The sequence below is a fragment of the Trichomycterus rosablanca genome, chromosome 13 (assembly GCF_030014385.1).
Source record: "Trichomycterus rosablanca isolate fTriRos1 chromosome 13, fTriRos1.hap1, whole genome shotgun sequence".
Lineage (NCBI taxonomy): Eukaryota > Metazoa > Chordata > Actinopteri > Siluriformes > Trichomycteridae > Trichomycterus > Trichomycterus rosablanca.
Window position 1 is genome coordinate 4,963,277 of NC_086000.1, and position 27,739 is coordinate 4,991,015.

The window sequence follows — 27,739 nt, forward strand, 5'->3', positions numbered from 1 at the left end:
GTAAATAAACTTAAAAAGAGCCTCACAGTAAAGATAAACCGGAGCAGCGCGCACGCGTGTGTGTGTGTGTTTGTGCCTTTAGAAGAGACGCTTTGTTCACAGTATCGCTATAAGTGATTCGTTGATTCGTTTTTATGTGAAGCGTAAGTTTCTCTTCTCGGTTATCTCTCCGTGTTTACTGTTATTAATTAAATGTCGTGGTTTTAAATAAACACCAGCTACTACAGAACATTCTGTGTGACTCTCTTACATTAAAAAGCTTCATTAAACTGCTATTACCACAGATCTGTAACCGAGTCAGACTCGTTCCGTCTAAGGAGCTAAAAGTTTTCTGATCCTAAAAGTTCAGCAGATGATCCTGAACTAACGAATTTGCTAATGAATAAACTTTTGCCTCTGATTGGCTCTGTAACGTCTTCTGTTCTCATTTACATCACAAGTAAGAACCACTCACGATTTACCAAAGTGAACCAGGAGTTTATATAACGTGCTGATAGAATCGACTCAGATGTGACCGGGTTGAATTATCTTTTTAAAGTAAATATTACAATCAGCAAAATTACATCGTAAGAGCTTTCACGATGGTTTCTGTACGATGGTTGATGAATGGTGATGTGATGGTTGGTGCTTCGTAGCTCAAAGTCCGGATCAATCCACTGAGCTGTTAACTTAACGTGATCTTTTATATATCACACGATCGGATCGGCTACATTTAGGAAATATCGGCCGATCGCATATTGTGATAAAAAATCGTCCGATACCGATTCCTAGCCGATCGATCGTCCCATCTCTAATGTATACGTTTAGCTTCAGTAAGGCTGCATTCACGTCATATGCGCCAGAGCCGACGTTTCCAGGGCGGATCAGGATCACGTACATAGAGTCTCGCACTGATCTCCATTATTCACCATCTCGACCGGCCAGCAGAGGCTGTAACTGCATCAGTAATTAGTAGGGATGTAACGATACACTCTACCCACAATACAATGCGATTCACGCTACTATAATCTCTTTTAAGAAAATAAGAAAATAAGAAAATATCAGCGGCAAACTGGATCAAAATTTAATCAGGTGAACTTTAAAAGATAAAAATGCAGCGATGAGCTCCATACGAGACTCCAGCATAGTGGTTTAGCAAAGCACCCAAACCGCTACACTGACACGCCCACCGAATACGTCACGGTTCGCGCTGAAACACTAAGTATTCTGTGGTGCCAGATTAGAACGCTAGTTCGCTGTCTGGAACCTCTTTTTTTCTGTGGAAACACGCGGAACCGGTTCAATATCAAGTTCGCAAACCAGAACCGGAACCGTTCCGCGTCGGTGGAAAAGGCGTACACCAGCAGACTGTATAACAGGCATTGCAATTAGTAAAAGGTGCTTTGTACCGACCTTCTGAACAAAAATGGCATGTGAATATACAGTACTCAGTGTGCCAAGAGAAAAGACTGGCGACCAATTACAGCTTTGAGTTGTCTGTGGTAGGATGGTGAGAAATGTTTGACTTTTCTGCAGCCTTGAGCCAAGGCTGATGCAAAAAATAGATTTGCATAACGTTAGGATCCGTCAGTGCTCCCATCAGTTGTCGATACGGCAGGAGTGCTTTAGAATGGCAGGGATCCTATTGCATTGTGGTTTCATTTAAAAAGAAATTGTCTTTAATGCCCCAAAATTAGGAGGGGCTCTCAGACAATGGGGCAATTTCAAAACCCTCTATCTATACACTGACAAAGCAATTACTGATTTAGACGCACATCTCTCAATTTAAATACCTTGGCTCCCTTCCCGATGCCCGAGCACGGGTCAACCTGGCATGGCTGAAGTGGCACCAAGTCTTAAGTCTTACCATCTTAAGGCCAAAATATACAAGACCGTCGTCCGCCCAGTGGCCCTCTATGGTACAGAGTGCTGGCCGGCGTCCGTAAAACACGACGCTTTTATCCAAAGCGACTTGCATTATACAGACATTATACAGACTAAGCAATTGAGGGTTAAGGGTCTTGATCAAGGGCCCAACAGTGGCAACCTGGCAGTGGTGGGGGTTGACCCAGCAATCTTCTGATTACTAGTCCAGTATCTTAACCACTAGGCTACAACTGCCCTACAACTACCACATCACCAATTAGGACGCCCGGAAAAGTCTGAGCATCGCCCGTATCCAAGAGGGGACGGGAGAGGCGAGGCTGCGCTGGTATGGACACGTCATGCGGAGCAAGGCTGATTCACTGGCCCGAACAGCCCTGCCAGCCCTGCAACTGAACCCCCAAGGGCGCCGACCAAGGGGACAACCCAAGATACAGTGGCAGGCCCCCGAAGACACCCTAGAGCACGCCAAATGGAGAAGACTGTGCACAAGAGCACAAGAGCGGACCCTGCATTGCGGGACTAACGCCAGGACAGAGAGAGATGCACGTCTCTGATGTTGTGCTGGGTGTAGGAATGAAGATGATTGCAGTGCCGTTGATTGCTTACAGATTATTGTGTAACTGTCATCTGTTCTGACGGACTGCTGGCTTCTCCCTTTTACCTTTTATCATAAGACTAAGAGCACGTTGTGTGACCTAATGTGGCACGCCTATCTGAAAACAATTACCTTTTGTTCCATAAATGTTCCACTTGTGTATTACCAAGCCAGTTATAATGACAGGGCGTCATGCTTCCTCTCCACCAATCCCGATCCCCGCTCTAATTGAGGAGAACGGAGCTAACCCACGCCCCCTCCGACACGTGGGCAGCATGCCGTATGCATCTTATCACCTACGCTTTGACGAGTGCAGTGCAGTGCAGCTCAGCGTTGTGTACGGAGAGACGCACCCTGAGAGCACTCTTTTCTCATCTCGGTGCAGGCGCCATCAATCAGCCAGCAGAGGTCGTAATTGCACCTTGGGGATCGAGTCGAGCGAGACTAGTGGCTCTGAGGTTGTGTGGTTTTATAAGACCTCGAAGGATCAGTGTTTTAAACTGAATGCGTGCAGCTACAGGAAGCCAGTGAGGAGAACGCAGCAGTGGGGTGATGTGGCAGCATTTAGGTTGGTTAAAGACCAGGCGAGCAGATGCATTTTGGATGAGTTGAGGGGGTTTAATAGTGGACGTAGGAGCACCTGGCAGGACGGAGTTGCAGTAGTCCAGCCGTGAGATTACAAGTGACTGGACGATAATCTGAGTAGCTTCCATGGAGAGAAATGGTCGAATCTTCCTGATGTTGTAGACGAGGAACCGGCACGATCTTGTCATTTACATTTACGGCATTTAGCGGACGCTTTTATCCAAAGCGACAGTATACAGTCTAAGCAATTCAGTGTTAAGGGCCCAACAGTGGCAACCTGGCAGTGGTGGGATTTGAACCAGCAACCTTCTGCTTACTAGTCCAGTGCCTTAACCGCTAGGATACAACTGCCTGTCATGTTGGCTACATGAGAAGAGAAGGTCAGCTCCTTACATTATCAGACGGTCAAGAGAGATGACTAGATCCTGGGTTGGAGATTGATCTCCAGGAATAAGTAGCAGTTCTGTCTTGCTGGGATTGAGTTTTAGACGATGAGCTGACATCCATTGTGAGATATCTCACAGACAAGCTGTGACGCGAGCCGAGACTTGTGTGTCTGAAGGAGGAAATGACAGAATGAGCTGAGTATCATCTGCATAGGAGTGGTAAGAGTAGTCATGGGAGGCTATGACCTTACCCAGAGAGTGGGTGTATCAGACCTCAAAGGTCTGGCTTTGTAGGCAAGCGTCTGTGTTTTACACCGAATTCATGCAGCTACAGGAAGCCAGTGATGGAAACGCAGGAGTGGGGTGACGTGGCAGTGTTTAGGTTGGTTAAAGACCAGGCGAGCAGCTGCATTTTGGATGAGTTGCAGGGATTTAATAGTGGACATAGGAGACCAGGAGGGAGTTGAGTTGAAGAGGCCCGTGTTAAGTCCTGATTGAAACACTATTAGTCGTCTACGCAGTGCACTGGCTTGCGAACCAGGCTTTCATCATCTGACCTTATGACTGAATGGCCACAAAATTCCACAGATACCTTCCAAAAGTGTGAAACGAGCGGGGGCTGTTATAGCTGCGAATGAGAGGAGTGACAATCCCCTATGAAAGTATGAGAACTATTCTGTATGACGTGCAGACGCAGTTCAAACAACTAAAGCTCTTTATTATGGTCAGTTCTGGCAGACATGACAGTATGCTATTAAGGTGGCTTGAAACAAACATACACCGATCAGCCTTGTTTCTACACTCGCTGTCCATTTTATCATATAGAGGCACTTTGTAGTTTTACAATTACTGACTGTAGTCCATCTGTTTCTCTGCATGCTTTGTTAGCCCCCTTTCATGCTGTTCTCCAATGGTCAGGACTCTCCCAGGACCACCACAGAGCAGGTATTATTTAGGTGGTGGATCATTCTCAGCACTGCAGTGACACTGACACTGATGGTGGTGGTGTGTTAGTGTGTGTTGTGCCGGACTGAGAATAGTACACCAACCAAAAATATCCAGCCAACAGCACCCGTGGGGAGCGTCCTGTGACCACTGACGAAGGTCTAGAAGATGACCGACTCAAACAGTATCAACATCTACAAGGTGGACCAAATAGGTAGGAGTGTCTAATAGAGTGGACAGATCTACTCATACCAGCACAACACACACTAACACACCACCACCATGTCAGTGTCACTGCAGTGCTGAGAATGATCCACCACCTAAATAATACCTGCTCGGTGGTGGTCCTGACCATTGAAGAACAGGGTGAAAGCAGGTTAAAACAGGATGTAGATAAACAGATGGACTACAGTCAGTAATTGTAGAAACAATGAGGTGGTTTTAATGTTATGGCTGATCAGTGTGTATATACACTGGTCATTATGAGGCGTTATAATGTGGAAATGCGTACACACACACACACACACACACACACCACACACACACACACACACACACAACACACACACACAAACACACACACACACACACACACAACACAACACACACACACACACACACACAACACACACACAACACACACACCACACACACAACACACACACAACACACACACCACACACACAACACACACACAACACACACACACAACACACACACACACACACACAAACACACAACACACACACCACACACACAAACAACACACAACACACACACACAAAACACACACAACACACACAACCACACAACCACACAACACACACAACACACACAACACACACACAAAACACACACCACACACACAAACACCACACACACAAACCACACAACACACACAACACACACACAAAACACACACCACACACACAAACAACACACACACAAAACACACACCACACACACAAACACACACAACACACACACACACACACACACACACACAACACACACACACACACACACACACACACACACACACACACACACACACACACACACACACACACACACACACACACACACACACACACACACACACAACACACACACAACACACACACAAACACACTGGTGTTGACTGTCAGCCAGACAGACCCGTTCCGAACCGGCCCAGCAGGTTTCTTGTTAAAACATCTGTACAGACTTTTCTAACACTTTTATTCACATTTATGAAGCATTTTGTTATATTTTGGTTAAATTATTATACAGGTTCACGAGAAACCCACATAACGCCTGTCAACAAGTTCACTAAGCTAGCTAGCCCTTAATAAACCGTCAGTTTGACTTGCACAGCATTTACAATGTAAATTAAAGTTACAGAATTCTATTTATCAATAATGTAACATAATATTCGAAGCAAAAATAATAATAATAATAATAATAATAATAATAATAATAATGTCAGACGTTGAGGAAAGCTAGCTAGCTCTCTCACTAATACAAACTGAACCCAGTGCTATTGCTACTTACATTCCTCAGCAAACGCCAACGCCATGTTCGACCGTGTATAATCCCATATAGGCGTAAATATCCGCTCTCGCCGCCCTCACAAAGTAAAAACCAGTTAAATAAACTGGAAATGGTCCTCTTTACTGGTTTACCCCTGACTATAAACGCTGCCAACCTGTTGCAACAGCGCCGTCACTGAAACAACATGGCTGACGCAGCTAGTTCACGGCCCTTCGTCTCAATTCAGTGTGGAAAGCCAAATGGGTCAGAAGCTTGTTATGGTGAACCAAACGTGACAAAACCCATTCAGATTGCCAAATATTCTAAACAAGGCGTCCAGCTTTATCAGGTAAAACCCAAGCACGGAATACAATGCTAAAACAGGCTCAGCTTCCTCAGAAACTCCTGGTGAACTTCTACCGCAGCCAGGCACGTGCACAGACATTTTTGGGGGCAGGTGCTCAAGCCAAAAAAAAGGGCACCCATCGCCAAAATTATTAATAAAATAAAAAATAATGTTTTAACCAAACAATATATTAAATAATCCTCAAAAAATAGCTCAACTTAAGAACTACCTTTGATTTCAAATCAGAAACCCACTTTGGGTATTTAATGTTAACAATGGGCCTATTATTATGCCAATAAAATCAAATAGACAGCTAAATAACATATTCCTATTTATTCATCATTTTTTGTATGCTGTTATATATCGTAGAGCATTATAATCAGCCTTCTACATATATTAGTTTGTAATGTTAATTACCTAGCAAATTAATTCCTCATTTGTAAACCTCAACTGTTGAAGTATAAATGCTTGCATGAAAATAACTACTTGACTAAAGGTGACTTTTCCTACACAGCGTTTTGGCCGTGATGCTTTAATTTAAAAATATTGTATGTTTGTATCTATTTTCAACAAATTACTGTGAGAGCAGTTTTTCAGGCTTTCACATCAAAATAAGTAAGATTTTAAATAAAACAAAACTAGTGAAACACTTTTGGGGGGAATTGATGACAGAGAGGGTAATATTTATTTTTAAATATTAATGAATGTAGAAAAAAATTGGGCTCCAGCAGAAAGGGCACTTTTCTCATCCAGGGCAAAAGGGCAGGTGCTTGAGCACCACTAGGGGTCTATCTGTGCACGTGCCTGACCGCAGCACCATCGAGAGCGTCCTCTCCAGCTGCATGACTGTGTGGTACTCCAGCTGCCCAGCCTCAGAGAGGAAGGACCTACGTCGGGTGGTCAGAGCGGCGGAACGTATCATCGGGACCGAACTCCCCAACTTGGACAGTTTATATAACAGCCGTTTACAGAACAAGGCCGACAGCATCAGTAAGGATGCAACACACCCTGGGAACTATCTGTTTTCCCTGTTACCATCCGGGAGGCGGTACAGGCGGTACAGGGCTATCCGTGCACACACAAACAGACTGAGGAACAGCTTCTTCCCAAGAGCTGTGGCCTCCATCACCCCTCCCAACACCTCATAGACTGTGACCTTGAACATTGCGTATTTGCACAGGTACATAAACCATTTTCTCATTTAAACATAAAATCATCATTTTTTTAAATTTAACTGGTATCTCCACAGAGCACAGTCACTTTATATATTCATATTCAACCATAATTAATTTTATGTATCTTGAAATCCATACTTTAAATTGTACTGGTTTATCCTGTGTAAATATGCATGTTTATGTAAATACTTTATCTTCTTCTCTTTTATATTTTGGAGAGTGTCAAACTACATTTCGTTGTACGCAAGTGTAATGACAAATAAAGGTTCTTCTTATTATTATTCAGCACTAATTTGTTTACCTGAGTACAGTGACTGAAATCAGACAGAACCACACTGACAAAATACAGACTCAGGGCACACAAGCTGGCCGCTACAACAAATCCCGACTCAATAACCGCTCAGGTGGCGCAGCGGTGAAGTACGCTAGCACCAGTGGCGGTTCTAGACCATGGGTGTGTTCGAAAAGCTAGGGAGGTCTGTACATAGGCAGGATTTTATGTCATTTTTACGTCATCCTACGCACGCTTCCGAGAAAAAGGCTGTTCGAAATCCTAGATGCCTTAATATCCTCACTAGTTAGGCATCTTGAAATTTCAATGTTATTTTAACTCAAGAACGAGCATCGGAAGCGTCCTTAGTGATCAGAGCAATCCCAGAATTCAGTGCGGCAGCTCTTCTCTCACAGAAAAATAATAAAAACATGGCTGACGGTGAAGGGAAAGTTATTTTCAAACATAAATAAATTATTATTGATTTTTAACTTGTATAAACTTGTACAAGTGTTTTTATTTGCAAGTTCGGGCTTGTCAGAGAATGTAACCGTTTTCGGTACACAAAGGGGGACGTTAGTTGACATGCTAGCGCGCTGTGCCACCCCATCCCATTGGTTTGAATGGCAAGATGCTAAATGCTAATTGCGAAACCCGATGGAATCGCTGTCTAAGTAGTGCGTTCGAATAACCTGACTTAAAAGTCATCGAGTCATTTCCTGGAGGAAACCCACACAGGCATGGGGAGAACACACATGAACGTAACCGAAGTGTAAAACATGACGTTAAAATCTTAATAAATAATCATAAAACGTCATTATTTCCGGTTGCTGACGATTTTTAAGGGTCTTCTCACAGTGGATCATTCTGGTCGGCATTCCTGATTTGGCAGTTTTACCACGTATGCCCTTTCTGATGTCTGATAGTTAAACAGATCTGTGAAGATGCATGGCTAGCCAACAGCACCACATAGATTCAAACCACAGAGCTCAGCATCAGTCAATAGTGGGCTAGCTTATTTTACCGCTGCGCCACCCGAGCACCAATTACTTACCACCCAAGAAGGATGGGTCCCTGCTGAGTCTGATTCCTCTCAAGGTTTCTTCCTGTAATCTTCCAGTCTTTACAAGCAAGAATGGGTTGAAGGTTTTGGGTAAAAAAAAAGGCTTTGAAGTAAAAGAGCACAGGTGCTGGACTGGTCTGTCTGCAGTACAGAACTGTCTCTGAATAAAAAGCATAAAGCATGATATATGACAACGTATGGTTGTCCGTCAACACTTGGCACAAGACAGGAATACATCCTGGACAGTCATAGTCAATCCTAGTCAAGACATACACCGATCAGCCATAACATTAAAACCACCTCCTTGTTTCTACACTCACTGTCCATTTGATCAGCTCTACTTACCATATAGTATCACTTTGTAGTTCTACAATTGCTGACTGTAGTCCATCTGTTTCTCTGCATGCTTTGTTAGCCCCCTTTCATCCTGTTCTTCAATGGTCAGGACTCTCCCAGGACCACCACAGAGCAGGTATTATTTAGGTGGAGGATCATTCTCAGCACTGCAGTGACACTGACATGGTGGTGGTGTGTTAGTTTTGGTCCAAAACTGGAGGTCTTACTGTTTGTTGAGGATCAAATCCAAAGCTTTTTGAGTTGAGAACTTCTGGTATGATATTAGGGAAGCTTCTGATAAAAGACAGCTTGATTGTATTAGGCTGGGGACTGGAAAAGCCACCTATCCCCCATATTAGCAACGCAAAGAAAACAGCCTTTACATATTAAAAACATCTAAATAATCTGTGTAAAACGCTCTATTTGAAATAAAAATAAAAACAAAGGCATGTTTCCTCCAAGCAGAGCAGAACACTAGTCTCTGTCCAAAGTCCATTCCCGCAGTCTTAATCAGTCCTTATTTCAGTATTTGTAGTATTTTATAACGCTTAAATTTCTGGCAAGCTCTGTCTCAACACTTCGTCTCCAGACTAGTCCTCAGTCTTGGCCTCCATCTCCTCTGCGTCGTCATCTCCGTCCACTTCTGCATTTTCCCTCTCCAGCCTCTCCAGCTGCCTCGCCAGCTCCGTCTCGTCGATTTCCGTCACCACTTTGGCCTAAAACATTGGCATGCCAAACAATGAGCTCTTAGCATAAAAAAAGTACCAATTATTCAAATGTAATCCATAATTAGGTCTGATTAGACTAAACATCTGCAGTTGGGCACTGCCAGACCTTTTAGGCAAAGTGAAGAGGGCTATAATATGCAATATACAGTACAAGCAGGTAAACATAATAGATAAAGTCTCATGATGTGTGGATGCTTTGCTGCTTAAGAGTCTAAGTGACTTGCCACAATTGAAGGACCCACAAATTCTGCTCTCCACCCAAAAATCCTAATGCTGTAATATGAAGCTCAATTGAATTTGGGTTATCTAACAATACAACAACCTGGAGCACAAGACTAAGACCTCTAAATGGATCCAGAATCCCCATTGGGATGCTGCTGTCCCTAAATTCAGGTCCTTAAATGGGCAGAAACGTCTTATTGGGGCTGAAGAGTAAGCCACAACTCCTAACCAGTAATCATGTTAAAAAGGGCAGTTGCTTTTCCACACAGGACCAGTTGGTGTTGAATAAGATTTTGTCTTTAACCAATAAGGTCCTGCCCTGAGTTTGAAGTATCCTTATTTACCTTTATTATTTTATCTCACAAGTCATTCCTAACTAGACCTAAACTTACCTCCATCTGAATGTTAAATACCCCTCTCTTCTCTTCAATCTTCTCCTTTATGGCAGTCATAGCCTGGTTAAGCACGGACAGGCCCTCTGTGCGCTCCAGTGTGGTTGTGGTCATTACGTATCGAGGGGGGGCAATCAGGTTGATCTGAGGACACAGTTGTCAAGGTTTTTTTTTTTAAATACCTTTTACATCGTAGGCCAACCACCAAACTTAAATGTAGCTTTATTGGCATGACAAAGCTTAGATACATATTTGATTTTGAATAACTATAAAAATAGTTCATATTATACAGATATACATAAAAATTAACAAGTAGGAAGTAGGAACAGTGCAGCTAACTGTAAATATTCTATATCTCGAGTCTTTCAAGAGCTTACCTTGATGGGCATTGCTTCTGTTGAACAGTTCAAACCTGCCCGCAAGGCTTCTTTCACAGCATCAATACCTTCATAGCCATAACAAGCCACTTCAATGTCTGTCAAATAAAACACAGTAATTATTTAATACATATTAATAATATGTAAATTCATTTATTCTACCTCTAGTTTTCTTATGTAAAAAAGGCTACCAATATAAAAGCTTCCACCAAACACTCCCGTTTGTAATATGCTGCTCATACTGTATAACCCACCTGTGTCCTGGAACTGTGTCCCAATATACATATATGCAAATCATCCATGCCCTGGGCATGATACCATACCATACCATGACCGACAGTTTGGATGGTCCTTTTTGTTTCTTTCCTAAAAACGAGCTTTAAATGCATTTTACCTCCTTCTTCTCCCAATTTAGCGTAGTCGATCCGCTGCTGGGGACCCCGACGACATCCAAGGAGGGGTGTACATTCACCTGACACACACTCCCTCAGACGTGTGCGGAGTTCACCAATCCCTTCTTATTCTCCCATACTTCGGTGGATCTGCGTGTGAGGACGGCTTCGCATACTGGTAGCAACGTCCCGATCTCTGCGCTCCTCCACCTTCTGTACAGTGTTTATAATCTCCCCCCCCCCCCCCCCCCCACACACCACCGCTTAGTCCTGTCTTTCCCCAACCAGCAGACTTGAAGCCAATTATGCCTGCTACAGGGCTGACCAAATGTGCACTCGTCTGACCACAGAGCAGTTTGCTTTTCTTGATGCCGTGGCGGACTGCGTTAAGTGACGACAGTTTTCTGAAGGCTTTCCGAGCCCACGTGGATCCTGTTAATACTAGCATTATTCACTTTTAATATATTATGAGCAAAATAGCCAATAAAAAGCACCTGCTCTGATCTTGACTGCTTGAGGAGTGAGTCGTCTGTTGATGTTCTCAATAAGAACGGTCCTTTGTTCCTCAGTCAGATCTAAGTCGTCTAAAATGGATGGATCCCTGGTAAAAACAGCAGGTAATAAATGTTACAAACACTGGTAGGAATATGACCAGCAGGTGATTCACAGACATCGACAGGAATAAGGATGCTTACGCTACTGCCTGTTTAAAGACATCGTAGGCACCGTATCCAGGCCGCTTGTACTTCTCATCGAACACCCAGGCCGTGCGCTGAAACAGACTCTCCAGCTGCTCGTCTTTGGTGTATTCCAGAACCTCAGCCACGTGCCTTAAGATGCTGTACACCTGCATGATACACACACAGGAGAACCACGGTTTAATCAGTCATAAACATCATTAACTGGCGTAATTGGCTGTGTCTGAGGGAGGGAAAGGGTTGAATGAATTTCAGTGCCACTGTGCAACTGCGATCGTCCTTCATGTGGCTGCCCAGCCCAGCCGGATGGCTCTGGTGAAATCCCAGCTCTGGTGTGCTAACGTATTTTACCGCCGTTTCACCAGCCCATTCTGAAGTATCTGATACTCTACTCTAGCTCAAGGTTAAGTTACAGGTACAATACTAGTAATCGGAAGGTTGCTGCTCCAAGCCCTACATCTGCCAGCTTGCCACTTAATCCTCAATTGCTCATAATGTATACACTCTCAGCTGTAAGTTGCTACCAGCTCCTGTAGTTCCTCTGGTCATGTGACCAATAATAAGGTATTGATATGTCAAAAGTATACATGAGATTGCTAATGGTCCTAACACAAATCCTGAATCCAGATTTCATCCACCACCTGCTGTGTAGTGGTCCTGTGGGGGTCCTGACCATTGAAGAACAGCATGAAAGGGGGTAACAAAGCATGCAGAGAAACTGATGGACTACAGTCAGTATTTGTAGAACTACGAAGTGCTTCTATATGGTAAGTGGAGCTGATAAAATGGAAAGTGAGTGTAGAAACAAGAAGGTGATTTTAATGTTATGGCTGATCGATGTACAGCTTGTTCAAGGGCCCAACAGTCCATTGATTGACTGGACAGTGATTGATTGCATTCTGGCATTGACTGGCATTAGTACTGGAGTAATGGAATTTGTAACAATGTAGCATTAGGGGAATCATTATTCTGTGTATAACAGCAGCCACCCTCATTATTACTTAAAATAACAAGCCTTAGAGGAATTTATGGGACTCAAACTAAAAATATCCTTATATGTTATGCTACCTTTGTGACTTTGTTAGTCAAACTCATAAAACAAAACATCAGATCATAAATATGATTTAATTAGATGCGTTTCTTACAGTTTTCGATTTTGTGAACTTGTCCTCGCACTTCATAGCTTCCTCCGGCGACACCCTCCTCTTGGATAAATCGATGTAACCTGCGGGCAAACAAAAACGGACGTTATTACAACTAGCACGGATGCACCAGAGCTGGGTTCTCGAATACATCGTATCTAATCTCAGCTCTGCCACCCGGCTGGGCTGGGCGGCTGCGTGAACAACGATCGCCTGTTGTTCATAGGGTTAGGGGCAAGTCCCGTGCTGGTCGATTGATGGCGCCGGTACACGGCTGAGGAATAATCCTGATCAGGGTGTGGCTCTCCGTGCACAGTGCTGATCGGTATATATAAACTCGACTCGTGCGGGTGAAAAATGCAGTCTGTACTGAGCACGCGTCGGAGGGGGCGTTTGTCAGTTGAGAAGCGTCCTTAGTCAGTGCTGGAGGGTTGAATCAGTGGAGGATGCAATCAGGGTAATTGGACACGACCAAATTAGGAGAAAAATGGGGGGTCAACAAGAAAAGCCAGTACCTTTCTCTTTGTCCACTCGGATGACCACCACACACTCGTTCCTGCCGATGCGGATGAGCTTGTTGATAGAGCGGATACGTCGACGGGAAAGCTCGCTGAGGAGGATCATGCCCTCGATGTTGTTGTACTCCAGCAGGCTGACGTAGGCGCCCATCTCGGCGATGGAGCGCACGTTGACCATCACCACGTCGTCCACCTCGGGGAACCTGTGCTGGTAGAATCTACAGCTGAGCCCGGGCATCCTTAATGTCTCGATGCAGGATCACTAAGAAATGAATACACACAAAAGGAAAATGCTTAATTACCAACACTACATAAATGTGATGCAATACATTAATATGTACTTCTAGAAGATCTATTTCAGTATTTAGGGAAGCAGGCAGTCCATAAAGATGAGCCTAAACTGACACGGTCACTGCTGGACTGAGAATAGTCCACCAACCTAAAATATCCAGGCAACAGCGCTCCATGGGTATAAAGGTCTAGAAGATGACCGACTCAAACAGCAGCAATAGATGAGCGATCGTCTCTGACTTTACATCTACAAGGTGGACCAACCAGGTAGGAGTGTCTAACAGAGTGGACAGTGAGTGGACACGGTATTTAAAAACTCCAGCAGCACTGCTATGTCTGATCCACTCATACCAGCACAACACACACTAACACACCACCACCATGTCAGTGTCACTGCGGTGCTGAGAATGAGCCACCACCTAAATAATACCTGCTTTGTGGGGGTCCTGACCATTGAAGAACAGGGTGAAAGCCGGCTAAAACAGTATGTAGAGAAACAGATGGACTACAGTCAGTAATTGTAGAACTACAAAGTGCTTCTATATGGTAAGTGGAGCTGATAAAATGGACAGTGAGTGTAGAAACAAGGTGGTGGTTTTAATGTTATGGCTGATCAGTATATTGTCTAAGCAATTGAGCGTTAAAGGCCTTGCCCAAGGGCCTAACAGTGGCAAGCTGGTAGTGACAGGGCTTAAACCAGCGACCTTTCGATTACCAGTCCAGTACCTTAACCAGTAGGCTACACCTGTCTTAACAAATGCTCTCATAATCTCATAATGCTCTCAAATGCTCTTAAAGCAAGTTACAGTTAAGATGGAACGACCTCTAACCTTCCAAACAATAGTGCAGGACCATAACCCCTGATTGAAAGGATTTGCAGTGAGGGTTAACTCATTGTTGTGACCACTTTTGTGATGCCATCTCAAAAAGAAGTCTGTGTGCCTGTGTGGGTTTCCTCCTCACAGCAAGAAGATCATGGGTTCGATCCCCAGGTGGGGCGGTTTCCTCCGGGAGCTCCCACAGTCCAAAGACGTGCAAGTGAGGTGAATTGGAGATACTAAATTAAAAAAGTAAATAAAGCTACAAGTCACACAAACCACCATTAAACTTTGAGCATTTACACTAATCGGAGTGTATGGAGATGGGACAATAATGATATGGGGCTGCTTTACTGCAAAAAGTACTCGACATTTATTTATTTATTAGAATTTTAACGTCACGTTTTACTCTTTGGTTACATTCATGACAGGAACAGTAGTTACTCATTACACAAGGTTATATCAAACACAGTCATGGACAATTTAGTGTCTCCAATTCACCTCACTTGCACGTCTTTGGGATGTGGGAGGAAACCCACGCAGACACGAGGAGAAATGGCAAACTCCACACAGAAAAGACCTGGACCGCCCCACCTGGGGATCGAACCCATGATCTTCTTGCTGTGAGGTGACGGTGCTACCCACCGAGCCGCCGCCCACTTACATTGATACGAAGAGCTTATTCTCCCTTCCTTCTAGACTGTGTCTGTGGAAATATGTTCCCATTCGGTCAAATGAGCAGTTGAAAGATCAGGTGCTGATTTGGAATGAAAAGGCCTGGCTCGCAGTCAGGGTTCCAAGTCATCCCAGAATTGTTTAATGACGTTTAAGTTCTTGGCTTTGTAAAGGCATTAAACCATTTCTTTCACATTGTCAACCTACACCTTGCTTTGTAGGTGAACAGCCATGTTAAAAAAGGTTGAAGAAATTTTAAGTACATTTTAATATATATATATTTATTTATTTATTAAGAAAGCTTAAATGTTGGCTAGATAATTACATATGGTTAAAACCTTGAGAGGTTTAAAATGATAATAAAAGCACATTTTTGTTCATAATTAACAATTATTAGACGTTTAATTACAAAAAAGTTCATAAAAATTCGTCAACATTTTTACAGCTGTTAAAAAGTCGCTCTGCTAACTTAGCTAAGATTGACAGCCTTTCCCCCCACCCGTACTCCGGCAAATCCCCGCCCTCTGTGTTGGATTGGCTAGTACCTTTAACTTCTGCTCTATGATTGACTAATAGACCTTCTGTCATTCACGTAAACCAATAGCAGTGCGCCACAGGAAACGCGTGCAAAAAGAAAGCTCAGAACTAGTCACTGAGGAGCTGCTATTACCACACAGGTTCGTTAAGAAATAGTACCGTTCTCATTAAACTCACCTTTATAGAGAAACCAAACAGCAGAACAATGGCTGACTTCTGTAGCGGTATCAATACTGACAGATACAGAGGCTCCTCACTTCTGTTTGACTGTTAGGAGACCAGCGTGGGGGGGGGAACCTCACCCGGAAAAGGAAATATGAGGCTGCAGAGAGAGAAACATCACCATCTAGTGCAGTGGAGTAAACATCAGCTCTTGTGGGATGTTCCAGGTCTGCAGTGGTCAGTATCTATCAAAAGTGGTAAACCGGCGACCGGTCCGATACAACAGACGAGCTACTGTAGCTCAGATTGCTGAAGACGTTAATGCTGGTTCTAATAGAAAGGTGTCAGAATACACAGAGCATCACAGTTTGTTGTGTATGGGGGCTGCACAGCCGCAGACCAGTCAAGGTGCCCATGCTGACCCCTGTCCACCACCAAAAGTGCCAACAATGGGCACATGAGCATCTGAACTGGACCACGGAGCAGTGGAAGAAGGCGGCCTGGTCTGGTGAATCACGTTTTCTTTTACATCACGTGGATGGCCGGGTGCGTGTTCGTCGCTTACCTGGGGAACACATGGCACCAGGATGCACTCTGGCAGTGTGACGCTTTGGGCGACGTTCTGCTGGGAAACCTCGAGTCCTGCCATCCACGTGGATGTTACTTTGACACGTACCACCTACCTAAGCATTGTTGCAGACCATGTTCACCCTTTCATGGAAACGCATTCTGGTTGGGTGTGTCACTGCATTGTACCCAGTGATTCCAAGAAACCCAATTCCACTGTGACCCTGACCAGGATAAAGTTGTAGCAAAACATGAAAATGAAATACACCACCTCCTTGTTTCTACACTCACTGTTCATTTTATCAGCTCCACTTACCATATAGGAGCACTTTGTAGTTCTACAATTACTGACTGTAGTCCATCTGTTCACCCTGTTCTTCAATGATCAGGACCACCACAGAGCAGGTATTATTTAGGTGGTGGATCATTCTCAGCACTGCAGTGACACTGACATGGTGGTGGTGTGTTAGTGTGTGTTGTGCTGGTATGAGTGGCCCAGACACAGCAGCACTGCTGGAGTTTTTAAGCACCTCACTGTCCCTGTTGGACTGAGAATAGTCCACCAACCAAAAATATCCAGCCAACAGCGCCCCGTGGGCAGCGTCCTGTGACCACTGATGAAGATCTTAAAGATGACCGACTCAAACAGCAGCAATAGATGAGCGATCGTCTCTGACTTTACATCTACAAAGTGGACCAACTAGGTAGGAGTGTCTAATCGAGTGGACAGTGAGTGGACACGGTATTTAAAAACTCCAGCAGCGCTGCTGTGTCTGATCCACTCATACCAGCACAACACACCACCACCATGTCAGTGTCACTGCAGTGTTGAGAATGATCCACCACCTAAATAATACCTGCTCTGTGGTGGTCCTGGGAGAGTCCTGACCATTGCAGAGAAACATATGGACTACAGTCAGTAATTGTAGAACTTCAAAGTGCTCCTATATGGTAAGTGGAGCTGATACAATGGACAGTGAGTGTAGAAGTTATTTAGTTAATAACTTATTATTAATAATAAAAATATTGAAACATTGGACACCATGTAAAGTTCTGATTGTTTAAATCCGTTTCTTAGCATCACAGAAAGAAAACCAAACTCGATCGATCAGGTTTTTAATAATTCACATGTATAATCCATACAAAAAAAACAGTTTCCAAACATAATGGTGTGATTTCTATTTTTACATTCATTACTTTTACTTCCAGTTAACTGGTGTGTAGATAAACCAGCCACCATCCCATCAGGAACGTGGCCTGGCTTGCAGGAGCAAACATTACTGAGTAAGACTAAACCGCCAGAGATTCGGATGTACGTCAGATATAAAATAAATCATCTGTTTATAAAGTATAGCGTGATGGAACCAGTCCAGAAGAAGTCCGTGAAGCCGTTTCCAGTGTGTGCTTAGGCGACAGAACGTAATACTAACCTGCCCTTCTGCATTCCAGTGACAGCTTGTCCTTCAAACAGTATCAAATATACAAGTACGAGTCTGAGAAAGGAAGACGCGCAGGACAGGTCCTACAGACGTGTGAGCTTCTGGCCGACGAGGGTTCACGTACAGCAGAGGACGTGCAGACGAGACAGACGAGGGCCGGACTGCTTTTGTGCTCGGTTGGTGAACCCGAGTGTATTGCTGTGAAATACTGTTTCCAATACTGTTCACACTTCTGAGTTCGGGAAGTGCTGGGGAATACTGCGACACACACACACATAGACAAATATACACACAGCAAGTACACACAGCATTGATGTGATGATTATAATCACACAGTCTAGAGTCGAAGGTAAAAGCAGCGTCCTTAAATATACAGCATTTAAGTGACTGGAAGATTTGGGATATTTGAGTCCATACACATACTGAGTCTGGGCTCATTTGTGTCATAGTGTTATAATTAATGTCTTTACAATTATGACTCGAAACTTTTGAGCTGTGGTTACTTTGGCAGTGGTGGGGCTTGAACCGGCAACCTTCTGATTCCTAGTCCAGTACTTTAACCAGTGAACTACCCCTACTAGTCCAATTATGTAGTGTCATAGTGTTATAATTAATGTCTTTACAATTAGGACTCGACACAATTTGAGCAGTGGTTACTTTGGCAGTGGTGGGGCTTAAACCGACAACCTTCTGATTTCTAGTCTACCCCTACTAGTCCAGTTCCTTTACCAGTGAGCTACCAATTTGTTTGGGGTGCTGGAGCCTATCCCAGCTTTTTAATGGGCTTGAACTGACAACCTTCTGATTTCTAGTCCAGTTCCTTAACCAGTGAGCTACCCCTACTAGTCCAGTTCCTTAACCAGTGAGTTACCGCTACTAATCTAGTTCCTTAACCAGTGAGCTACTTCTACTAGTCTAGTACCTTAACCAGTGAGTTACCCCTACTAGTCTAGTTCCTTAACCAGTGAGCTACTCCTACTAGTCCAGTTCCTTAACCAGTGAGCTACTTCTACTAGTCTAGTTCCTTAACCGGTGAGTTACCCCTACTAGTCTAGTTCCTTAACCAGTGAGTTACCCCTACTAGTCTAGTTCCTTAACCAGTGAGCTACTCCTACTAGTCCAGTTCCTTAACCAGTGAGCTACTCCTACTAGTCTAGTTCCTTAACCGGTGAGTTACCCCTACTAGTCTAGTTCCTTAACCAGTGAGTTACCCCTACTAGTCTAGTTCCTTAACCAGTGAGCTACTCCTACTAGTCCAGTTCCTTAACCAGTGAGCTACCCCTACTAGTCTAGTTCCTTAACCAGTGAGCTACCCCTACTAGTACACTTGACTGAATATTTAAGTCCATACACAGTACTGAGTCTGGGCTCATTTGTGTCAGTGTTATAATTATTGTCTTTACAATTATGACTCAACACAATTTGAGCAGTGGTTACTTTGGCAGTGGTGGGGCTTGAACCGGCAATCTTCTGATTCCTAGTCCAGTACTTCAACCAGTGAGCTACCCCTACCCTATTCACAAACAAATTCCATTACTGAGCATCCTCAGTAAATACTCACTCACTTTCTTAACCGATTATCCAGTTAGGGTTGCAGAGGGGTGCTGGAGCTTATCCCAGCTTTTTAATGGGCTTGAACTGACAACCTTCTGATTTCTAGTCCAGTTGCTTAACAAGTGAGCTACCCCTCCTAGTCCAGTTCCTTAACCAGTGAGCTACCCCTACTAGTCCAGTTCCTTAACCAGTGAGCTACCCGTCCTTCAGAACCACTGATTACTTCTGTGAGCAATCTCAGTAAACAATCTTATTGTTTACTTTGCTTTTTTGTCTACAGTAGTCACTTATTATTAATCAGGTTCATGTAACTAATATGGTCATGTAACTGAAGTTCCACTAGGTGGTGCTGCTTACTATCGTGAGCTGATGTCATGGGGTGCTGGAGCCTATCCCAGCTTTTCAATGGGCTTAAACCGACCACCTTCTGATTTCTAGTCCAGTTCCTTAACCAGTAAGCTAGTTCCTTAACCAGCGAGCTACCCCTACTAGTCCAGTTCCCTAACCAGTGAGCTAGTTCCTTAACCAGCGAGCTACCCCTACTAGTCCAGTTCCCTAACCAGCACAATACACACTAACACACCACCACCATGTCAGGGTCACTGCAGTGCTGAGAACCATCCACCACCTAAATAATACCTGCTCTGTAGTGGTCCTGCCTCATTGACATTGAGTAAAAACAGATGGACTACAGTCAGTAATTGTGGAGATGATAAAATGGACAGTGAGTGTAGAAACAAGGAGGTGGTTTTAATGTTATGGCTGATCGGTGTATAGAAACACATTGTTCTATCTGCAGACCACAACATCCCATCCCCTGCTGCGGTTATCCTTAAAACAGTAAGTCATGTGACAAGTTCGAACACAGTCTAGCCACGGACGTTAGATCAAGAGCCTCAGGTTTCATACCCTTGCCCAAATATTGTCTAGGGTACGTACGCCTGTCTCATGAACTCCAATGCAAACTGGAATATGGGCATCTGATGCGTGATCGAAACTGCCATGCTGCTCTTTTTTCTCACAACGATAGGAAACAAATGCAAATGAGGAGGTGCAAGTCGTTAGATCTGATAGAATGTGCACGCCTCTCCTAATCATAGCGCGAGTCGTGACTGCGCCTCTGTGCGCAAAGCGAGGTAAATGAAGACGTGATTTCAATCTGACGTAGAGGAGCTCCAGTGGCCGGCACTGAGCCCTGAAACTTTGGGATGAATCGGAACGTCGATCGCGAAGCAGGCCTTCTTGTCATTATCGGCTTCTGTTAAGGTGTGGAGGTGACCAAAGCACCATGATTGATTCACAGCCTGTATGGGCTGCCTTGCACCGGACCTACTGCAACCCTGATCATGATAAACGAATGCCTATATTTGTCATTTATACGAATACAGGTGTACACTCAACTCACTTTCTTAACCGCTTATCCAATCAGGGAGCCCTGGACGGGGCGCCAGTCCATCGCAGGGCACACACACACACCCATTCACCTATAGGGCAATTCAGTGTCTCCAATTAACCTGACTGCATGTTTTTGGACTGTGGGAGGAAACTGGGGTTTAGTCCAGTTCCTCAACCAGTGAGCTACCCCTACTACTAATTTGCAATGCACTAATCAGGTTCGTGTAACCGCGTGACTGCATGTTTTTGGACTGTGGGAGAAAACTGGGGTGGGTGGGGGTAAGTCCATCGCAAAGCACACACACATACACACACACCCATTCACCTATAGGGCAATTCAGTGTCTACAATTAACCTTAACTGCATGTTTTTTGGACTGTGGGAGGAAACAGGAGCTCCTGGAGGAAACCCACGCAGACACGGGGAGAACATGCAAACTCCGCACAGAACCTGGGGATCGAACCCAGGACCTTCTTGCTGTGAGACGACAGTGCTACCCACCTAGCTTTAAATCATTTTTCCATGTATTCCAGCTTGGGGTCAGAGCACAGGGTCAACCATTGTCTGGCTAAGGTTAAAGGCCTTGCTCAAGGGCCCAACAGTAACAAGTGTATCTTATTCCATAACAGACTTCACCTATGTACAAAAGTGACCCAAACCTTTGAGCTTTAAACCTACAGGCTATTCAAATGTGGCCCTTTGATGTCATCGCTGGTTCACGTGGGCACATTTGCATTCGTTCAGGTTTCACAGTGCACAGTCTGACAACAGGCCAATCGGAGGACAGCCAGCCGAGGTTCGAATGAGGTCTTAGAGAGCAGGCCGAGGCCGTTCGATCAGTCCTAATCTAATGTAACTGTCTGAAAATGAAATGAGGGCAGTTCCTAGTTATTCCTTCAAGTGACTATAGTGTCGAGACCCATGAAGTTCAACCCTTGAGGTTTTTTAAACACATCAGGTACATTACAATCATAAATAATCATCCAAAGCAGTATAGAATTCTATTGCTGCTACCAAGTGCTGGTACATTATTGACGTAGCGCCGGAATGTGAATATATTCAGCTGTCCGAGTGTTCAGGTTGCAGTGTAGCGTAGATACACGGTATCCCGACTCGGCACATGATCGCACGTCCGGTCGTAGAACCCCCCGACCGACCGATGCCCGCGCACGACCTCTTCCTTTACTCAGCGCAGCCAGGACGAAGGGACCCACTGAGGCTCCGTGTCCAGTTTGTTGATGAGACGCAGCAGCTCCTGATAGGCTTTGTCCTGGTCTGTGTTCACGATGGCGGCGTCGAACGAGTGGCCGAAGTTCTGCTCCATCTCCCTGGCTTTTTCGATGATCTCCCTCAGCTCCTCGGGCTTCAAAAGACAATGAAGGAAATAAGGCGGCGTTAGAGCGTGGTCAGCGTAACGTGTTTAGATTAAGAATTTAACACATAGCCACTCAGGTCAACACCAGAGCTGGGATCTCGAATACATCTGAGCGGCCACATGAACAACGATTGGCCTTTTGTTTAGATAGGGGTGGGTTATTGAGCCGGATAGGGATTCTCTCATAACTAATGCAACTACGACCTCTGCTGGGTGATAAGGACCGACCACAGGTTGGACACGTGTCATGGACAGATATGATTGTGTGACTGGAAAAGGAAGGGGGGGGGGGGGGGGGGGTCACATGGAGCTTAGCGTGTATCTCTATACATGATACAGCTCTGTGATAAGCAGCAGGTGATAAGAAGCAACCACAGAAGCATCTCATGGCATGATGCTACCACCACCACATTTCACAGTAGGAAAATCCGTGGGAAGCCTTACCTTTGGGTTCTTGTTCTCTTTCGTCAGGAGGGCGCGCAGTCGCTCCTGGGAGGGCGGCGCGATGAAGATAATATAGGGCTTGAGGTCCGAGCTGCGCAATACCTTCAAAGACTGAGAAGAAAGCAGAGAAACGTCAACGGTCAAGTAACGAACCTAGGAGAAGTGACGTCGGCCCGGTGTCCCCGCCCTTTCTCGCTCTCTCACCTGAGTGTGCAGGCACAGGACGCAGATCTTGCCGCCGTTGATGAGCTGGCGCACGGAGTCCGTGCTGGTGCCGTACAGGTTCTTCTCGAACTCTCCGGACTCGATGAACTTGCCGGCCGCCGAGTCCAGTTCGAAGGCCTGCCGCGAGACGAAGTGGTAGTCGCGCCCGTTGACCTCGCCGTCCCGCCGGTTCCGCGTGGTGTCTGTGTGGGAAAGCGGTCTCTTACTACAGTTGGTTGGGATGGAAGTGAAGACGCTTACAGCAGATTCGGACCCTTGAATTTTTGCACACTTTATTATTGTGTCTACAGGCTTTGCACACTTTGATTTGGGCAATTTACCCCATTCTTCATGGCAGATCCTCTCAAGCTTTGTCAGATTGTACATCAACTGTCTATAAACTGCAATCTCAGGGTTCAAGCCTGGGCTTCGACTGGGCCCTAAGAGTCCGAAGCCACTCCAGAGGCATTTTGGCTGTTAGCTTAAGCGCTCTAGAGGAGTTTTCCCTTCAACGTTATTCCTAAATCGGCCTGCGTTAATACATCACTGAATTCCTACAAGTCTCCTAATCTGCTGCTTTGAGAAGCACCCCCATGGCATGTTGCTACCACCACCACATTTCACACTAGGGATAATATTAGACAGGTGATATGCAAGGCCTCTTGTTCGTCAAGCACAGTGCTTGCTGTTCTGTCAATAGTTCGATTTTGCCTTGCTTAAGGGTCGTTGTGTGCATTTTACTCAAAAGTGGCTTTGTTTGCACATAAAGGCCCGAAGTATGATGTGCTACAGGGATGCCCGTCTGTTCAAGAGCTTCTCACCATCTTCGCATCAGACTTTCGATGATGCCCAATTTGCCTGGACGGCCAACTCCAAAAGGACTCAAAGTTGTGCCAAGCGTCTTCCATTTCGAAATGATTGAGGCCACCATGTTCCTGGGAGCATTCAAAGCCTTAGATACTGCTTTATCTCCTTGCCCCAATCTATGCCTTGCCACAGTTGGATCACAGATATACAAATATCCTTGGACTTCATGGGTTTGACACTTTTGTCTCTTTCTTGTCCGTGTCCAACTAAATTAAAAAGCAATAGTTGTACTCCAGCTGAGCTGCAGACACATCTTAGGGTGCATTCACATGAGAAGCTTTTTGAGCCTCGGCGCAAATTACCTTTCAGCTTGAGCGGTGCTGTAAAACGTCATGAAAATGCTAATATGAGACGAATCTGCATTTGTGAGGAATAACAGTCAGATTCACTCTGAAAGCTCCACATGTATCTGTGTTTATCTGTATTTTCCTCACTGTTTCACTTTTAAACTTGTGTTATAGCTCGAGAAAGAATCAGCTTTTCCCAGAGAGTCAAAGCTTAACATGGTTTAATGTATTAAAAGAACGAAACAAAGAAACACTAAACTTCTCTTAATTATTACTGCTCATTGGAGGCGCTTTGAAAAAGTCAGTGGCAAACTGGGTCAGAGTTCAATCAGATGAACTTTGAGCATCACGGCAAGCTTAAAAATTGCGAGTCCAAGAAACAGCGGCATACTAAAAGAAAACATGATGCACTCGAGCAATTTAAAGTCACAGCACGGGGTCCTAATTTCTGTTTTTTGATTCTGTACAAGTGTGCAAAGGGTCAAGAGGTCTGAATACTTTATGAATCCACTGAATATTACATTTTACCTTTAATAAAAGGAGCCATACCATGTTTAAGAAGCAAACACACACACACACATTCACACAGTCAGAACAGATTATGCATTTTTTTTCATGATCAGAACACACACACACACACACACACACACACACACACACACATAAAATCTCCAGTCAATCGTAGATAACACTCACGAGGAACGGCGCCTCCGAAGCGTTCGGGTTCACTAGACAGCAGTCTCTGTCTTAACTCGTTCTGTCCACAGTTGGGAGGGCCGATCAGAGCGATGGGGCGCTTGCGATTGGCTGGCTGATGGTACAGTGCCATCTCCTCGTAGGTGAGGATCTCTTCATTGTCGTAGTCTAGATGACAGAATAAGAAATAAGAAAGTTGGGCTGAAAAGTAACTCAGCGGCAGTGGGTAAAACATGACGTTAAAATCCTAATAAATAAATAAATATAATGACAAAATTCTAAACATGTATAAATAATAAGGCAGATTTCTTAATTTATACCATATGTGGTTAAAAAATAAAAGTAAAAAGTGACTTACCGTCATTTTTGTTCGCATTATACTGCAGCTTCTTCCGTTTTTTCTTGTTCTTTTTGGCACACCACAGTTTTCCTGATCATTTATTGATGTACAAAGCAAAATAGGTTGAATATCCCGACAAATAAGGAATAAGACATAATAAGACAGGTTTTAGGCAAAGAAACAAGTGTGTGTGTGTGTGTGTGTGTGTGTGTGTGTGTGTTTACTAACCTGATTTCTCAGGTTCTTTATCCTCTTCTATCGTTTGCTTCATGGCTTCTCTTTGCTGCTGGAAGCATTTGCCTACAATGATAAATTATCATATTAATAAACATCTCATTATTATTTAGAACAGCTAAAACTGTATGAAGTCTTGTCCTGGCACTAAATGCACTGATGAGCCAAAACATAAGGACCGCTCGCTTAATGTACATGCTCTTCATACACTGTAATCTGATGCCCGGCTGCCCACATAAACTCGGAGATGACCAGGCAACCTTGCTCCATTCATTCGATTTCTCTGACTGACCTGTGACCACGTAGCCCCGTACACAAAAAGTTCACTTTATCATCAGTATTAAAATGACCTGCAATTTGAGCCCCAGTAGCTCTTCTGTTGGTCTGTACCAGTCGCCATGACCTTTATGTTCTCTGGCCTGTCAGCAGTTCTTGGCTTGTCCCTCTTTGGACACCCCCTTCTATTTCGGAGAGACTTTAACCGAGTTGTCTGACTGTAACGTTTTGGCCCTTATCAAAATCAGCTCAACGTTTAACGTGCCATGCACAACTTTGATAAATTAAGAATTACAAAAATAAAATTTTGAGGGGGTGGTCCTAATGTTTTGGATAATCTGTGTATATTAACCATGTTTTTGTCCCTGTCTGACTGCATGATTAATACAAATAAATAAAGAACAGTGACTTTTCACAGGGGCGGGGGCCGCACAGCGGTAAAAACACATGCTGGAACCAGAGCTGGGATCTCGTTCGTATACATCGTATCGAGTCTCAACTCTGCCTGCCGGCTGGGCTGAGCAGCCACATGAACAACGTTTGCCTGTTGTTCAGATAGGGGTGGGATATCAAACCCGGATAGGGACTCTCTCATAACTAATGCAATTACGACCTCTGCCGGCTGGACACGGGAAAAGAGTGCGTTGATCAGGGTGTGTCTCTCCGTACACGGTGCTGATCCGCATTGCACTTGTCAAACAGTAGGTGACGAGATGCATACGGCTGCTGCCCACATGTCAGGGGGGCGTGGGTTAGCTCATTATATATATAAAAAGGGGGCTGGGCAACCCCAGATTTAATGGGGTTGAGGAATGAGCTGTGTGCAGCCACTGTGCACGGGGACACAGTTGTACTGAAAAAGAAAAAAGGGCATTCCCCAAACTACTGCCTGCAAGTTTAAAGTACAAAGTCCAAAGTCAATGTGTGTTAACTTTAGGTGGACGTACTGTAAAAATAATAAATAAAATTCAAAAGTTAATGTAGTTTTATAGTTCTACATCTAATGGAACTGAAAGGTTAAAGAGCTTTATTCTTCAAAACTGGTATTGTCATTCACCTGGCACCAGTCCAGCCAGGGGCTGATTGTCCTCGTCTCCGTCTCTGTAGGCCTGCCACCAGTTGGGGTCGTCCTGACTAATAATGTGCAGAATATCGCCCTTCTGGAAGCAGAGGCCCAGCTCCCGGCATGGCACGTACGGGTCATCGGAGGGGTCGTAATCGAAATGTGCTTTCACGTGCACCTGGATGAAAGCCAAACAGATGGAAGAATCAAACACAAGCAACTATGAGCAGCCATATCTCGCCATTTAGGTCGATATAGGATAGAGAACACACCACAGTTTCTTTAATAGGAGGGGGTTTCGTGTGCAGGCTCGGGATCAGGATGAAGCTCAGCGTGCCGTGCATCTCCGCCTGTGGATGCAGTTTTAAAAGTTAACGTTTACATTTTCAGCATTTATCAGACGCTTTATCCAAAGCGACTTACATTACTGTGACAGTATACACCGATCAGCCATAACATTAAAACCACCTCCTTGTTTCTACACTCACTGTCCATTTTATCAGCTCCACTTACCATATAGAAGCACTTTGTAGTTCTACAATTACTGACTGTAGTCCATCTGATTCTCTACATGCTCTCTTAGCCCCCTTTCATGCTGTTCTTCAATGGTCAGGACCCCCACAGGACCACCACAGAGCAGGTATTATTTAGGTGGTGGATCATTCTCAGCACTGCAGTGACACTGACATGGTGGTGGTGTGTTAGTGTGTGTTGTTATGGTATGAGTGGATCAGACACAGCAGCGCTGATGGACTTTTTAAACACCTCAGTGTCACTGCTGGACTGAGAATAGTCCACCAACCAAAAATATATCCAGAAAACAGCACACCGTGGGCAGCGTCTGATGAAGGTCTAGAAGATGACCGACTCAAACAGCAGCAATAGATGAGCGATCGCCTCTGACTTTACATCTACAAGGTGGACCGACTAGGTAGGAGTGTCTAATAGAGTGGACAGTGAGTGGAC

The 27,739-nt window shown here is 44.6% G+C and overlaps 3 protein-coding genes across 9 annotated transcripts in view; all 3 read right to left on the bottom strand.

Annotated features, from left to right (window-relative positions):
* Positions 1-6,452, bottom strand: part of itsn2b (intersectin 2b) — a 48,019-nt gene extending 41,567 nt beyond the window's left edge. For all 5 annotated transcript variants that reach the window (XM_063007643.1, XM_063007644.1, XM_063007642.1 and 2 more), the window contains exon 1: positions 5,911-6,452. The gene's annotated coding sequence lies outside the window, so the exon portion shown is untranslated. The remainder of the gene's footprint in view (positions 1-5,910) is intronic.
* A 3,032-nt stretch (positions 6,453-9,484) lies between these two features.
* Positions 9,485-16,139, bottom strand: eif2s1a (eukaryotic translation initiation factor 2, subunit 1 alpha a). 2 transcript variants are annotated; one of them, XM_063007706.1, is made up of 9 exons: positions 16,048-16,139; positions 14,671-14,897; positions 13,547-13,811; positions 13,035-13,114; positions 11,887-12,038; positions 11,686-11,792; positions 10,800-10,897; positions 10,423-10,566; positions 9,485-9,796 (listed from the first exon to the last, which is right to left on the bottom strand). In XM_063007706.1, exons 3-9 carry the CDS (start codon positions 13,785-13,787, stop codon positions 9,671-9,673), a joined length of 948 nt encoding a protein of 315 aa, XP_062863776.1. In that variant the 5' UTR covers positions 13,788-13,811; positions 14,671-14,897; positions 16,048-16,139; the 3' UTR covers positions 9,485-9,670. The 2 variants fall into 2 exon arrangements, with proteins under 2 accessions (XP_062863776.1, XP_062863777.1); XM_063007707.1 differs by lacking the exon at positions 14,671-14,897.
* Positions 16,140-17,699: 1,560 nt separating this feature from the next.
* pals1a (protein associated with LIN7 1, MAGUK p55 family member a) overlaps positions 17,700-27,739 on the bottom strand; it is a 34,900-nt gene continuing 24,860 nt past the window's right edge. For both annotated transcript variants that reach the window (XM_063007222.1, XM_063007223.1), the window contains exons 7-14: positions 27,046-27,123; positions 26,768-26,951; positions 25,429-25,500; positions 25,219-25,290; positions 24,861-25,028; positions 23,011-23,213; positions 22,807-22,917; positions 17,700-22,350 (exon numbers count right to left, since the gene is read on the bottom strand). In XM_063007222.1, coding sequence (XP_062863292.1) covers positions 22,174-22,350; positions 22,807-22,917; positions 23,011-23,213; positions 24,861-25,028; positions 25,219-25,290; positions 25,429-25,500; positions 26,768-26,951; positions 27,046-27,123 — 1,065 coding nt within the window. In that variant the 3' untranslated portion in view covers positions 17,700-22,173. The remainder of the gene's footprint in view (positions 22,351-22,806; positions 22,918-23,010; positions 23,214-24,860; positions 25,029-25,218; positions 25,291-25,428; positions 25,501-26,767; positions 26,952-27,045; positions 27,124-27,739) is intronic.

Bases quoted from the DNA above. Each gene is read 5' to 3' on its own strand.
- eif2s1a (XM_063007707.1), bottom strand. From the start codon at position 13,787: ATGCCCGGGCTCAGCTGTAGATTCTACCAGCACAGGTTCCCCGAGGTG. The intron at 13,115-13,546 runs GTACTGGCTTTT...GTTTGCCCGCAG, and splicing joins CCGAGTGGACAAAGAGAAAG to GTTACATCGATTTATCCAAG. The intron at 11,793-11,886 runs GTAAGCATCCTT...TGTTTTTACCAG, and splicing joins GTCTTTAAACAGGCAGTAGC to GGATCCATCCATTTTAGACG.